This window comes from Mesoplodon bidens (genome assembly GCF_964165515.1).
Source record: "Mesoplodon bidens genome assembly, chromosome: 10".
Taxonomy (NCBI): Eukaryota; Metazoa; Chordata; class Mammalia; order Artiodactyla; family Ziphiidae; genus Mesoplodon; species Mesoplodon bidens.
Genome location: NC_138172.1, coordinates 67,236,323 through 67,252,600, shown reverse-complemented (window position 1 = coordinate 67,252,600; position 16,278 = coordinate 67,236,323). Strand labels below are relative to the sequence as shown.

General features: G+C 43.8%; 1 protein-coding gene across 7 annotated transcripts in view; it reads right to left on the bottom strand.

The window, feature by feature from the left end:
• ANKS1A (ankyrin repeat and sterile alpha motif domain containing 1A) overlaps positions 1-16,278 on the bottom strand; it is a 188,739-nt gene that overhangs the window by 78,147 nt on the left and 94,314 nt on the right. For all 7 annotated transcript variants that reach the window (XM_081245311.1, XM_081245312.1, XM_081245314.1 and 4 more), the window contains one exon: positions 14,014-14,134. In XM_081245311.1, the coding sequence (XP_081101437.1) occupies positions 14,014-14,134 (121 nt within the window). The remainder of the gene's footprint in view (positions 1-14,013; positions 14,135-16,278) is intronic.

Here is a 16,278-nt window from a genome sequence, read left to right as displayed (position 1 = left end):
TCTAAGGCCCTCAGGCCTTCTGTGGTTTGTCTGGAGTGGTGGGGGAGAAGGCTCTAACCTAGGCATCTGAGCACCTGGCTCTGGTCCTGTTGTTCTGCTCTCTTGCTGTGTGGCCTTGGCAGTGATCACATCTCGCTGGGCTTCAGTATCTAAAATAAATAGGTTGGCTGCATGGTCCTTAAAAATCCCTTTTATGTTCTGATAGTGATGAGAAGCCAAGTCTCCAGTGTACTGTGATGGCATACTTCCCCCTTGGGGTGCTGCAGAGCCCCGCCTGGGTGTCTCTCCCGGGGCTGCCTGCAGAGCACCCTCCCTCCCTCATCATGGCCTGCAGCCCCAAGGCAGTCAGGTGAGGAGGGGCACGCTTCATAACCATGACGCTTCGCTGCCCAAGCATGATGCCAGGGTCCTACAATGCTGGCTCTTCCAGGGCAGCATTTCAGGAAGGACCCCAACAACCAGCTCTCCAAATGAGCCCCCGCCCTGAGGTCTGAGCAGGGATATGGTTCCATGCACCCCACCGACTCAAGAAGAACAGTTTGGTCTCCACAGTCGGCTCAGCTTTTGGCAACTCTGCAGAGGCTGCTGAGGGGGCAGCCAAGTCCACTTTATGGCTCTGATTACTTATCCACAGGAGCCCAGAAGTATGAACTTTGGCATCTCCTTCCTCTATACTTGACTGCTTCAGGACTTTCACACCCCGAACTCACACACCCCACACCCCAAAGGTCAAGTCCAGAGCACTGAACAAGCACTGAACATCCTGAATCATGTCTCTAGGGAAGAAGATGTGCTGAGTACATAAGAGTTCCACACAGCTTCACTCAGGCCTCAGGAAGCCCTGACTTCCAGGCTATGAACACCACGTATGACAACTGACAGCGTGCAAGAAGTGCCCTGTGGGGCTGCACAGTGGGACCACATGACCATCTAATGGTGGTTTGGGCCAGCGGGACTTCCTAGGAGAGGTTGATGGGGAGAGTCAACCAGGGTGTGAAATTCGCCACCTCCAGGACCATATTCTGACGGCTGACTTCCTCCAGATTCTGGCCCAAGGTGCAGGTCCCCCTGACTGCCTCTGAACTCGAAAGAGAGCACTGATAACAGGAGCACAGGCTTCTCTTCCTTTGCACCAGCTTCTAGCTCCTTATTTAACAATTTTTCTGAGGAGATGGGAGTCCAACAACAAAAGAAAAACACCAGTACAGAACTGGGAGTGAGCCAGGCTCACACTGCCTGGGTGGACCTCGGAACCCAGGCCACAGGGAATGTTCTGACTGCTGCTGGGGGAGCCAACAATGAAGGCCCTGTCCAACAGCCACGCATTCATGCCAGTCATCAATGGAGAAAGAGGGACAGATGCCAAGAGCTCAGTACCAGACAGATGCTGGAGGAAGGAAGTGGGCAGAAAGAAGGAACTTATGGAACTTATGGAAGGAGGAAATATGTGAAGAGCAAGAATTTCTGAGGGTCATAATCCCATTAGAGAAACCACAATCCACCAGAGTAGAAGAAATCATGGAAAGAGATGCTCATAATGAGACAACTTACCCAGGCAATTCCCTAGGAAAGACACCTTGGTATTTGAAAAGCTTGTCAAGATCTAAGGACCTCAGGATCTCAACAAGCTGGTGTTCTCTTTCCCACAAAAAACTATAGCCAAGGCTAGGTTAGATTTCTTGGCAAATCAATGAGTGGGAAAAGATCTACTCAATGGTCCCTTCCTTCTGTAAAGTCAGGATAATATTAGGTCTCTTAGGGACAAGGTGTTAGCAATATAATGTACTGATCAAAAGCTAGATTTTTTCCCCCCTCAAAGCCAGATCTTGAGCAAATTACTTAACTTTTCTGTGCCTGGTACTGTCATTGATAATTTTGGGATCTTAATAGTACTTATTTCATAAGCTTGTTATGAGAATTAAGTTATATATGTGAAGCATTTAGGACCATGCCTGGCACATGCCAGCTCTCAATAGATGGTAACAACTGTTATTATTCTCCACACAGGATCCATAACAACATGTTCTGCTCACAGATGAGACCAACTACTTCTCTGTTCCTCACAGATTTGTCACAAGGATCGTCAGCAACAGTGTACGTGACAAGTACCAACATCCATTGCCTTCATCATCCTTATAACTCTCGACAGCAGAAGGAGGAGACAGAAGGTAATACAGTGAGAATGCTGAAGTGAGAAACTGAGATAGGCCCCAGAACTGTCACTGTGACCACCCATTCCCACAATCCTCATGTGCACGATGTCTCTTCAGGGGGCACCTGAAGATATAAAGATGAAGACAAGGACTCTGCTCCATGAGCTTACCAGCTATTGGAAGAGAGCAGCATATAAAGAAATGACTAGAATGCAAGGCAAAGATTAATAGATGCTTTAAGAAAAGGATAAACCAAATGCACTGTGCAGTGAGCAGAAAGGAGAGTGTGATAACTTTGAACCAGGAGGCTTCTCAGAAGAGGTAGATTTTTGAGCTGGGTGTTGAAGGAGAAGAAAGGCCTTGACAGGCATAAAGAGAAGTGGAAATACTTTAGAAGAATCAGTGACAGGAACCTTGTGCCCAGGGGCTCGTGGACTCGCAGGCTTGCAGAAGAGAACCCTCAGGCCCGAGGTCTTCCTTCAACTGAGAATCACTATGCTCCCACCCTGGGAACTCCACAGCTTTTCCAACGCTCCTCCCATGCTGCCCCCAGCACTCCTCACAACCTGCCCTTCTAGGAGAGAAACAAAGAGGGAACAGGACACAGGGAGGGCTCTGTCCTTACTCTCCCCATACATCAAGGCCAGCTGCTCCACTGAATACTAGGACACCCCAGCATGCTAATTCCCAGTCCCTTCGACTTTCCATTTTTATTCATTCTGGGTGTGCATTTTTCTTTTACCCTGTGACCTACTGAAGCAAGGGGTCTTCTATGCTGCATTTTAATTACTATCATGATCCATGGGGATTATCAAGGGCTTCTGAATAATAACTTTTTTTTTTTTTTTTTTTTTGCGGTACGCGGGCTTCTCACTGTTGTAGCCTCTCCCATTGCAGAGCACAGGCTCCGGACGCGCAGGCTCAGCGGCCATGGCTCACGGGCCTAGCCGCTCCGCGGCATGTGGGATCTTCCCGGACTGGGGCACGAACCCGTGTCCCCTGCATCAGCAGGCGGACTCTCAACCACTGCACCACCAGGGAAGCCCCTGAATAATAACATTTTAACATTTACACATTTTCAGTCACCTCTGCCCATTTAAATGAGGGCTGAAAAATGCAGCTCATGTGAGGACTTGCTACGTTAAATCAATCCTCAGGCTCCGAGGAGAAGGCTTGGGTACTCCAGTTTCCTGGGCTTGTTCTGCTTTCTTTGTTCCCTTAGGATTGGAACCTTCCAAATGCTTAGTCACTGTGGTGATCATCAGAAACTGTGTGCGTCCAGGGAACTCCCAAGTCCACGGCTGCTTTTGGAGGGTCACCGTGCTTTCCTCAGAAAGAAGGCACCGAGTATGTTATGCAGACATTTGCTGGAGATCGTGATCTGATAAGACAAATAGACTGAGAGTCCTTTCTGGTCCATGACAACCAGAGAAATAGAAGAAGATCTGGACCGGGATTCAAGAGGTCCAAAGTGGAGCCCCAGCCTTGTGACTTTTCCTCTCTGGGTCTCTTTCAAAAAATGAACGGCTGGGATGCATTCTCTAGGGCTTTGAGATTTAGTACGGTTGAATCTGTGATTAAATGACCTAAGTTCCCTTCCAGCTCTGTGACATTAAAACATGAATAGTAGCAGGGCTTCAGGGGAAATGATTTAACCTCATGGTTAAACAGGCTTTGGATTCGGCCATGCTAGAGCTTAAGGGCCAGCTCTAATGCCTAACTTTTTCTTCCTCATCTATTAAACAGGGATAAAAATAGCCTCTACTCGGAAGATCTGTCTTGAGTTTTCAACGACCTAATCAGTGTAACTGAACTCGGCACGCGGCTGGCCCATAAGATGCGTTCAATTAATGTAAGCTGCCATCGTTATAATCATTTTTCATTTACAACCATTTCCAAACTGCTCTTCACGCTAACACTGAACAGTCTCGTTTCCTTTCTCCCGACTCTACAAAGGAGACAGCTTTCTTCTAAGTGGCCCTATGAACCAGGCAAAATAAAACTCAAATGCCAGGGAAGGTCCAGCCGTCTTACAAGTTTGGTTCAGGGTGATGTGTAATAGCACGGTGGAGGATGCTCAGGTCAGGAACCACCTCCACCCACGGCAGAACCCACGGGCACAGCCCAGCTTTGGGACGCAGGACTGTTCTACCTGGACTTGGTCCTGATTAACTGACAGCTCCCCTATTTCCCTAAACTCTTCCTGAAGAGTCTGTTCACTGCCTGCTGTTGGACCCCTGGCCCCTCAGACTCCCCTATTCAATATTACCAGCTCTGCGTGGATCAGTTTCCAACCGGCCATGATATTTAACCGTGCCCGATTTAATAGCACACTTGCCATCTCTGTTTCCCTTGATCTTCTGCCAGTTCCAACACTGGGTATTCACAACCATTTGCTTTCTCTTCTCCAGTTGCTGGAATGTTGAGCCCTGCTGAATACTCAAGAAACAACTGACTGAGTCCTCTACCAATGTATTTACCTCAGCTGTCTTCCAATAGCTACCAAGTATTAGGTACTAGTTCTTCTGTGCCGGACACTGTGCTCAGCATGTCCTTTCTTAATAGTCACAGCAGCCATGAGTGAAGAATTTGTAACCCTACTTTACCTGTCGAAACTAGGCTTAAAGAGGTTAAATGGCTTCCTCAAGGCCACCAGCCAAGAAGTGGTAGACAGGAATTCAAACGTGAGCCTGACTACCAGGCTCAGCAGTCCTTTTATTCACTTCTTGAAAACTATGACATCGCCATAAGATCGATTTCTCACCTCTGCCACTCTTTTCTAATCGTCATGTTTCCCATAGCACCTATACTCTTGGAGGATAATCGCACCAATTTCCTGAGAAGGTTTAGGTCAAACTTCCTGAACTATTTTCAACATGATGTCAAAATTTGGGGATAATTTCATCTCTTCCCAATTGCCTCAGAGAAGTATCTCTCCATCTAGGATTTACCAAGGGTCAATTGCCCAATCCTTTTTCTAGTCTTTATCCTTCTAGCTCTTTCTGTATCATTTGAAACTGTTTACCAGTTGTCCCCAGTACGCACTCTCTCCTTCCTTGGTCATGGGATTTTTTTTTTAGATTGGCTCACAGCCACCTAGAATGCAGACTACATTTCTCATCTTTGTGGCTAGGTGTAGCCATGTGACCAAGCTCTGGCCAATGGGTTTTATAAGTGAGAGTGGTATGTGCAACTTTTGAGAGCTGTCTTTAAAGTACTCTTCTTCTCTCCTTTCCTCTGGCCTGTGCTGATAGCTTGAACTTGAATAGTCATCCTGAACTATGAGACGGCAAAAGGAGACCGGGTCCTTGACCATCATGAACTGCCATACTAGCCCTGGACTCCTTACTTCTGGACTTCTATCTTGTTTAAACCACAGTGATTTTGGGGTTTTGGGAAGTTCCGTGATGGCTTCTAAGACACTGCATTATCCTGGTTATCTTCCCATGATTTTCCTTTATTTTCCTCTAAAAGTAAGTTCTATTCTTGACCTCTTCAAGCTCTCTAGTCTTTCCCTCAGCAATTTTCTCTTACGTTATCCATCACCTCAATGTGGATGATTCATGAATCTGTATTTCTAATCCTTACATCTCTCTTGAACATCAGACCCACATTTCCAAGTGCTTATGGAGTATTTTTAGCTGGATATTCTGGTACCTGAAACATCTCAAACTTAACCTGTCCAAAATTGAACTTAACATATTTCCTCAAATGCGCCCCTCCTTCAATTCCTTATTTCTGTTAGTTGCACAATATTTCCCCAATTAACCAGGCTCAAAACCTTAGAATCATCCTCAATACTCTCTCCTCCTCTTTCACCCATATTTGGTTGTAAGATCCTGTTAATGCTACCTCTTCAAAACCTCTGTTATCCATATTCTCCTTCCTATCACTTTCTATTATCCCCCTAGTTTGGGCTCTAATTTCCTTCAAGAGATTCCTTGAAGTCTCTTGACTTCAGGGTATTCCTGACTCCAGTCTCTCCCAACTGCAATCTAAATTCTACAATTATACAAACAGTCAGCCCTCCATATCCATGGGTTCTGCATCTGTGGACTCAACCAAGCACATATTGAAAATATTCAGAAAAAAAAAATTCCAGAAAGTTCCAAAAAGCAAAACTTGAATTTACCATGTGCCAGCAACTATCGTACTTATATAGCATTTACATTGTATTAGGTATTAGAAGTAATCTAGAGATGATTTAAAGTATCCAGGAGGATACAGGTAGGTTATATATGAAAACTGTGTCATTTTATATAAGCGACTTGAGCGTCTGAGGATTTTGGTATCTGGGGGGTGGGGGGGGATCCTGGAACAAATCCCCTGAGGATACCAAGTGACGACTGTACTTAAAGTGTGGCTTCTATCCTGTCACCTCATTCAAACAGCTTCAACAATACTTCATGGTCTTTGGAATGAAGACTGCCATTTGAGATCCAGTATTCTACGACTAGTCCTTTGTTCGAGCCAAACTGGATTATTTTCCATTCTCCAAACATGCTATCATCCCCTGTCATCTTACTGTTATTTATGCCACTCCCTCTGCCTGGAAGGCCCTCTCCTTCCTCCTTATTTCTGCCGATCAAGTACAATTCTCTATTTTGGGGTTCAGCTCAAATGCACTTCTTTCATAAAGCCATCCCTGATCTCTTACACTGACATAATTTATTCCTCTTTGAACTCTGAAATTACTTTTATACCACTTTACATGAATTTAACATATTCTGCCCTTTTACGATTATTTCACATATGTCTCATGTATACATATCGTATATAATGGCTGTCGATACATTTGGTGAAAGAAAATATAGATGCATAGCTGACAAGGTTCTAACTTGTTCCATAATGGAAAGAAAAGTAAACTATTCCAACTCAGAAATATAAATTGGTAAGAGCAAGACAGCTATATAGTAGGGCTCCTCTAATGCAAGGGGTGAGAGAAGAGGAAGCTGCTGAAGATGAGGCTTGATTGTTAAACTCTCTCATTTACATTTTTTGCCTTTGGGAAAAGCACCCAAATTTACACCTTGGAATCTACCAAGAATATCTAGCCTGGACTTCCTGGCAAAGATGGTGGACTGAATACAGGTACTCATTTAAATCTTCTTCCCAAAGTCTTACTAAACTAATAGTAAAAGTAGGCCTCCTACTAAAAGATGTGCAAATGAAAGCACCCCCAAGAAAACTCAATCCCAAGCTGCCAAAGGGAAAAGCCAAAACTCACACTATAGAATTCCCCGAAGGCTCAGAAATTGGCAGCCCTTTGGATGTGAGAGTAGAGGGAGAAGCTAAAATAACATTTTCCTCCCCTCCAAGAAGACTGAGGTCTTCACACTCGTGCACAAACTTCACGTGGACCTAAATGCACAGCTCTCAGGAATACTGATTTAACTGCATCTTAAAACCTCTGAAGTGAAGCTGTGTGCCAAAGAGTCCACATGTATCACTGTCTTCAGATAATCATGCATCACTGTCCTAAGTTAAGTAACCACTTCACCTGGACCTAAGCACTATTACTGGATGCTGCAGAAAAGCACCACAGAGAACAATGACTTTTAGAGCTCCTGGCTACTTTCCTATTGGCTAGCAAACCTGGAAAACTGTCCACTGTTTCTCTGAGCAGTAGCAGGCCCCCAATGTCCAGTGGGCAAAGAGTTAAACACTATAGAGAAATAAGTGATACACAAAACATTGCTCTGCTCTGTTAGTCCTGTATGAAGATTTCAGAGGACTTTTTCTACATTGGAAACAATTGAAACAACAGAGGAATTTCTAGTCGGATAAAACTGTCATAAAACCATCTGGGCCTAGTGCCTTTGTGGGGGAGGGGAGATGGGCTTTTTACTTCATGGATCTATTAAAGCTTTCTCCTTCTGTCAGTTTTTGTCATTTCTACAGACACAAATGGCATTTCTGGGTGGGAAGATTTTTCACTGTGAAGGTTTGTCCTGCATGGTGCAAGATGCTTAGGATTCCTGGTCACTGGGCACTGAATGCCAGTAGTAACCCCTCCTCAACTAGTCATTGTGATGGACCAATAACTCACCCAGACAATTCATCCCAGGAGGATGGTAGCAACTTCTAACTAACCAAATAAAAAACTTTATTCTTATAAATTCTTTCTATTTATTTTTAAAATCTCTGTATTTATGGTTATATATTTCTTATATTATTCCTACATGTTGTATTTCCCTTTTCTTGATCAGAAATGTCGAGATATTTTAAAAAACAGACACGTTTTTGTTGCATTATTCAAGTCTATTGCTTTCTTCATTTTTTAATTTCATTCTTTGTTTTCCTTTTTTTCTTTCTGTGTTTAACTGAGGTGTACATGCATACCATAAAGTAGGTGATGTGTACTATCTGCTTTTATCTTTATTAATTCCTCTCTGATACTTTCTTTTGGTTAAGTTTCAGTTGTTCTTAATTTTTAACAAATGAATTTAAGGATAAAAACTTTCCTCTGAGTGCCACTTTGGTTAAATATTATCAGTATTTATACAAAGTATTTCTACTACCATTAGTTTCTAAGTAGAAAAATGGAAAGGAAAAAGATAGGCAACTCATAGACTAAATATATAATACTAATCAATAAGATACGGTGCTCAATTTCACTAGATCAGGCAAATGCCAAATTCTAAAGTCACTTTTTTGCTTACCATGGTGAAGAGCATTAAAAAGTGATTATATTCCATGTTAGTAAAGGTATAGGGAAAAGAGCATGCTCATTCACCATTAAGGAAGGGCCATGTGGTTCCATCAATTAGATCTAGACGTGTACCTACACTTTCACCTTCTCATTCTACTTTCTATCAATGTCTTTTAGAGAAATGCTCATATAAGCATGTAAGAATGTCTGTATGGAATGTCCACGGCAGCATAAGTTATAACAGAAATAATACTGAAGACAACTTAAACATACACCAGCTAGAGAACAGAAAAATGAGTTATGGGATATTTAACAAAAATTTTAAAAGAATAAGGTAGATTTTAGGACTGTGACAAAACTGTATTTATGACCTATGAACAAGGTAAATTGTAAAAAAAAAAAAAGCCTGCTAAACAGTTTGTAAAATATGATCCTATTTTAGGTTAAAAACAAACAAAATCTCACATGGTCACTTTTATATTAAGATAGCAAAGGGCCTGAAGCATACAGCATACTTTCAAACTATGGCCACCAATGGCAACTGTGAGTAGCAGAGAGGTGAGAAGAATCTGAGCATTTTGTGTGTATTCACTTCTCTATTATTTGAAATTTTTCTTTCCAGTGAGCTAAAATGAATGTAATTTTAAAATATCTCCTATCCCAGCCCTCACATTGCAGTTTCCTCAATTATAAAGGAGGAGCTGAAAGCTCTGGTAGTCTCATTAACATGGCCTTTTTGAAAACTGATGAATTAATTCATAAAAGCTGCCTAAGATAATGACATGAGTGGAAAAGCAGGCAAAATTTAATATGTACTAACATGCGACATCATCTGCTGACTTGCCTCACTTTTACCAATCCTAACAGGCATTTCTTCCAGGCTACTGAGAAACTGGCAGAGCCTATTTTCATATTTAATGTCTCAACTCCTTTGTCTGAAAGCTCTTTGAGTGATCTAAGCAGCTAGCCTGGAGGCAGGCACACCTCCCATGCTGTGGTTCAATTAAATCTGTTTCCCCTACTGCCCACTCTCAACAGTTAGCCCAATGCTGCAGAGCTGGAAGAAACCAAAGCAAAGGAGGATGAGATGTGAGGTCAGAAATCCTCCTTGGTAGTTCTCTCCTTAACCTGGAGATTTCTTAACCTGAGGATAGAAGGGCACTTGGCCCCATTTATGAAGTTCATCTGGGAAAGTTTCCCCTTTCCTTCCTTTCAAAGACTGAGCCAACTATCTTGTAGGGTTTCCACATCAAGCCTTTGAAAGAAAGAATTAGAATCTCACTCCTCCACGATACTAAAGATTCTTCCCTCACTAAGAACCACTTTCAAACAGAGCATTAAATTAACTGAGAACTTGTTCTTCAAGGGTTAATTTCAGTATGATTTATTACTAAACAACTAGAGTAGGCATCAATGCTCCACTCCACTCTCTTTAAAGCTTTAATTAAAAATCCACCAACATGATTGGAAGACTTAATAAGTTAAGATATCAGTTCTTCCCAAACTGCTAGAGAGACTCAACACAAAATTCCAAGAAAAACCCCAGCAGGACTTTTGGTAGAAATCAATAAGCTGATTCGAAAATTTTGTCTGGAAAGATAAAAGAACTAGAATACCTAAAACAATTCTGAAAAAGAGTATAACTAAGTAGCAAAGGCAATTCCATGGAGAAAGGACAGTCTTTTCAACAAATAGTGCTAAAACAATTGGACATTCATGTGCAAAAAAATATATCGCTACCCATACCACACACCATATAAAAAAATTAACTCAAAATGAATCATAGATCTAAATGTATACCTAAAGCTATAAAATTTATAGAAAAAATATAGGAAGAAATATTTGTGACCTTATCTATGAAAAAAAGGATTAATAGAACTTCATCAAAATTAAGAAACTCTGCTCTTCAAAAGACACTGTTAAGGGAATAAACAGACAAATCACAGACTAGGAGAAAATAATATATCTGATAAAGAACTTATATCCAAAATATATAAAGAATCTTTACAACTCAATAATAATAAACAACCCAATTTTTTTGATGCGCAAAAAATCTTGAAATGGCAACTTCATTAGATACAAGGATGGCAAAGAATCACATTAATAGATGTTCCACATCATTAGTCATTAGGGAAATGCAAATTAAATCCAGAACGAAATATCACTACACACCTATTAGAATGGCTAAAATTTTTAAATACTGACAATATTAAGTGCTGGGGAGCACACACAGCAATTGTAATCCTGATGGGAATGCAAAATGGTAGAACCATTCTGGAAAATGGTTTTGCAGTTTCTTATAAAGTTAAGCATGTATTTATATAGGACCCAGCAATTTCATTTCTTGCATTTACCCAAGAGAAATGAAACCTATGTTCACACAAAAACCTGTATGTAAATGTTTATAGTAGCTTTATTTGCAATTGCCAAAAACTGTAAATGGCCCAAATGGCCCTCAACTAGAGAATGGATAAACTGTGGTATGTCCATACAATGGAATACTACTCAGAAATGAAAAGGAACAAATTACTAATACACTCAACAAGTATGAGTCTCAAATGAATTATGCTAAGTGAAAGGGACCAGACTCAAAAGGGTACTGGAATATTGTGATTTATAGGAAATATATATATATATTTGGCCATTCGGATGACCAAAATATATTTCTCAGATACACTTGGTCTTCATCCATAGTTCCTGGCTTATGGTTCCCAAAACCCAAGGAATTTTCTGATTGATAAGCTGTTAATGAAGGTGACTTTTGGTTAGCTGGTTGATTGGTTGGTTGGTTGGTTTTTGGCTGTGCTGTGCAGCTTGTGGGATCTTGGTTCCCCAACCCCAACCCAGGCCACGGCAGTGAAAGTCCTAACCACTGGACCGCCAGGGAATTCCCTGAAGGTGACTTTTGGATACGACCCCAGGGTGGGGGCTGGTTGCCAGGAGAACCAATCATGTGATTAGAGGGTTGGAACTTTCGGTCCCATCCCCTGATTTCCCAGGGAAGGGAGAGGGGGTTTGAGGTTGAATCAATGCCATTGGCAGATGATTTAGTCAATCATGACTGTGCAATGAAGCCTCCATAAAAACCAAAAAAGACAGCTTTTTGGTCGCTTTTTTCCCCCAAGGGCTTCCACATGGGGGAAACCAGAACACTTTTGCATGCCACCGTGCCAGGCCCCAAGCTCCAGGAGTACAGAAGCTCTGTTTGGGACCTCGCCCTATGTATCTCTACATGTGGCTGTTGATTTGTATCTTTTAATATCCTTTTATAATAAATCGGTAATCTAGTGAGTAAATGGGTTTTCCTGAGTTCTGTGAGGCATTCTAGCAAACGACCTGAGAAGAGGGTCGTGGGAACCTCTGATTTATAGCTAGTCAGTCAGAAGTCCAGGTAACAACCTGGACTTGCAACTGGCATCCTGAGTTGGAGGGAGTCACTGGAGCCTCCAATTTGTAGCCAGCTGGTCAGAAGCACAGATGTTTACCTGGGCTTGTGATCAGCATCTGAAGAGGAGGGCAGTCTTGTGGGACTGAGCCCTTTACCTGTGGAATCTGATTCTATCCCCAGGTAGACAGTGTCAGAATTAAGTTGAATTCTCATACACCCCACTGACGTACACACACCCACACACCCACAGAGGAACTGGGTCTGGGAACCCTTTTCAGGTACGTACTGTATGATTCCATTTATATGACATTCTGGAAAAGGCAAAATCATTGCGACACACATTGGCGCAGTGACTGCCCAGGGTAAGGGAGGCGGGCAGGACTGACAACAAAGGTACACAGGAGAATCTTTTGGTGATGAAACTGTTCTGTATCTTGATTGTGGTGGCAGTCAAACGACTGTATGTGCCAAAACTCACAGAACTGTACACAAAAAGGGTGAATTTTACTGTTTCTAAATCATAACTTTTTTTAAAAGCTCCAAATGGAAACCATTAAAACAAATCAAAACAACTACCATGAAAATAACCACAAAATTTCTGCATTTAAGGAGGAGAAACCTTTTACACAGGACCATTAAAAATAAGGTCTGCAGTGTCAGACACATCTGTACACGTTCTCTTAGCCACTCCTACCCTGACAGGCCTCGCAAAGGGTACTTCAAAAGACACCACTGCATCCCCCAGTCTTACCTGAACCATGGGCTGTCAGAGGACTGAAGGAAGCAGTAATAATACCCCGTGAAGGACCTGGGACCTGCAAGCGACAGAGAGCTGGGAGAGGCCGCAGGAGTTCCTTCCAACTGCAGTGGGAATTGCACTGCCCCTTCTTGTTCTTCCTTAGGAGACAGAGGTTGTCCCAAATGCTCCAGCGGTGCACACTCACCCCTGTCGGGACCACGTTTACACCGCCTGGCTGGTCCTCAGTCCTGCAGCCCTCACCCCTCGCGGAGAAAACTGAATTTTGCAGAGGCAGTGAAAGTAGGCCAAGGCGACAGAGCACTCCAGTTACCGGGTGGCAGCCAATCACGGGCCCCTGCCCACAAGTGTCTCAGTCTGAGGTCAGGACTCAAAGCAGAGTCTGTGCCGGCAGCCTGAACCCAAGGGGAATGACTTGTTGGGCTTGTTTTTCCACCACATTAACTTGAGGGTTTGTGATTTGAGACCCCAAATCAATCTCTGCCACAATGCTGGCAGCCTCCCCTCCCACGGTGCTCACCTAGTCTGACCCGACCTTTTCCTTGCTTCGCACACTGAAAGGTGACAAGACCACTCCAGCCCAAGGTATTGAAAATGAAAGGCCATAATACACCCACCATCCAGACTGCCCTGAAACCCAACTTCCCCAGCCCAAGGAACACCATCATCTCCTTCCGCCCAGGATCACAAACTTTAAAAATCCTTTCAGGACTTCCCTGGTGGTGCAGTGGTTAAGAATCCGCCTGCCAATGCAGGGGACACAGGTTCCAGCCCTGGTCTAGGAAGGTCCCACATGCCACGGAGCAACCAAGCCCATGTGCCACAACTACTGAGCCTGTGCTCTAGAGCCCACGAGCCACAACTACTGAAGCCTACGTGCCTAGAGCCCGTGCTCCGCAACAAGAGAAGCCACTGCAATGAGAAGCCCGTGCGCAGCAACGAAGACCCAACGCAGCCATAAATAAATAAAAAAATAAATAAATAAATAAATAAATAAATAAGTTAATTTAAAAAAAAATCCTTTCAGAGTTGTTTCTGCCAGGAGCAGGGGTGGGGGCTCTACCTTTTGTCCTTCCGTCCACGGATGCCAGCTTCTTTGTCTCTGCTGTCAGCAGTAGCTCATAAGGATGCTCGTCCTCCTCCCTGGCTGCGCTCCCCTGAATCCAGGGTCTCACGGTCAAGACCTAAGAGAAACAAACACCATAGTACTTCTCAGGTGGGGGGCTAACACCCAGACAGGTTACGTCAAACAAATTTGAGATTACTGGCTCCTTTTTCATTGGAGGGGAAGAGAAGGTAAATAAGTGTCACAGGGAATCAAAATGCTTTCCTGGCTACGCACCTGGACCTCAAATCTCAATGGCCTTGGATTAAAATATTCCCCTTTCCTTCCCTCATTTCATCCTTCAAAATGCCATAAAATCCAAGATCCTCCCTTCCCCTGCCTCTTCCCTCTTCAGTGTTCGGCAGGATCTCTTTTCTGTGGGTAACACCTCCCAAGAGGTTTTTAGCCACCATGCATCATAAGGCCTTCTTTCTTCATGCTTCTTTCCTAATATGCTCACACAGTACCCCAAGGCTGGGATCCTTCCCCTCTTCTCAAGAGGGAATCGGCATGACTTCTGACTGACCCTGACTGACTGATATTTACTAGGAACAAAGCATTCTGTAAATCCTTCTCTATTTTTGTACGCCCTTCCTCATAGGCCCTGTGGGTTATAGATGAGGATTTCCCCAAAGCTGGCTTCCTACCACGCCTATGAAAATGCAATTTTAAATCAATTCCACCAATCTCTGTTCTGAAAAGAGGCAAGTGGATGGGCAGTAGGAATTTCAGTGGAGAAAAAGCAGCTCTGTCTCCTGAGAAATCCCTAATCCAGGCAGCCAAGTGTCTCTGATGAAATGACTGACCAGAGCTGGCCCCTACACCTGCCAACTGGCTTGAGTCAGCTGGGGGCCTGGTGGCCACAGCCAGTCACAGTACCAGAGGGGCCAGGCATCTCGAACCAAGCCAGAAACACCACGATCAGTGCTACAGTCACACCGAGAGAGAGAATGGAGATACCTGCTTTAGAGGATAATTCTAGCTCATCTCTCCTAAGAAGCCAATGTGTTTCACAGGTAAATAAAGAATAATCATAGACTGGCGATTAGGAAAGCCAACCGAAGCACAAAATCTCTTCTTGAGCAGTCTGGCTAGAACAAGTAATATATTATGAACGAGGGGGTGAGCGGGATTCACACGTCCACCTAACAAACAATGGGACCCTACAAGTGTGGCACTGTGGTGTCACTGAAACCTCCTCCTTCACTGATGTGTCCCACGGCACACCGGAAACAAAGCAGGTTTGTGATTCAGTAGGATCTTGCTTCTTGGAGGCATAGCTCACAGCGTTACAGCCTAATGAGACAACACAGATTCTAGCAGCCTCAGACTCAGTGAGAGACTGCAGCTCCTGTTTTGTTAACAAGGCTGCCACTCCAAAGGCAGGATGGTAGTCTCTCCAAAATTCTGCTAAGCACAGCAGGAACCTCCACTGACTGAAAGCCACCTGGAAGCTAAAAGCTATTTCATTACAATGAGCTACTTGCCTGTATTACTTATTCCTTTTGCTTCTTCACAGGAACACAATTAAGGGAACAAAGAGGGACCATTAAGCAGTTCAGACAGTGTCAACTTAATACCGCAGGCTTTACTGACAGGAATTTGTGTTCTGCAAGTTTACACACCCAGAGCCATCACTTAGGCAGAGCCCTGGAAATCTCATTCTGTGAGTGCTCTGAGCACAGCAAGAGCTCTCACATAGCCCCAGGCAGACCTCTTCTCTGAGAGGTATCTGACAGCCTGGGTGCCCGGCCTATAATACCCTTTCTTCCCAAGCAGGACGGGTCTGATGACTTCCATCTGGAAAATCAGACCCACTGGACCTGTGTTTGCTGCGTGCCTGGCTCTTGTGCAGTCACAGCTAGAGAATACCTGGTTCCAGCTTGTTCCTTTTGCAGGTGACAAAACCCGGTTACCAGAGAGGTCTAGGGACCCGGTTACACAGAGAGCTCCCAGCAGAGCCAGGGCCATAAAATTCACTCCCCTTGATTCTGGATCGAGCTGGCCTCATTTTTTTTTCTGGGAAGTGTGGTTTCTCCACCCAATTCAGAATCCTCTCCCTCCTTCAGATGTCTAATGAGTGTCCCCTGTTCATACCCACACAACTCGTAGGGTGATCTTTTCCTCTTGGTCCTGGCCTCTGCCAGCTATGGGATTAAAATCTCACAAAAAAAGCAATAAACTGCTTTTCTTCACGTCTTCCTAGCTCCCACTCAAGAAGCC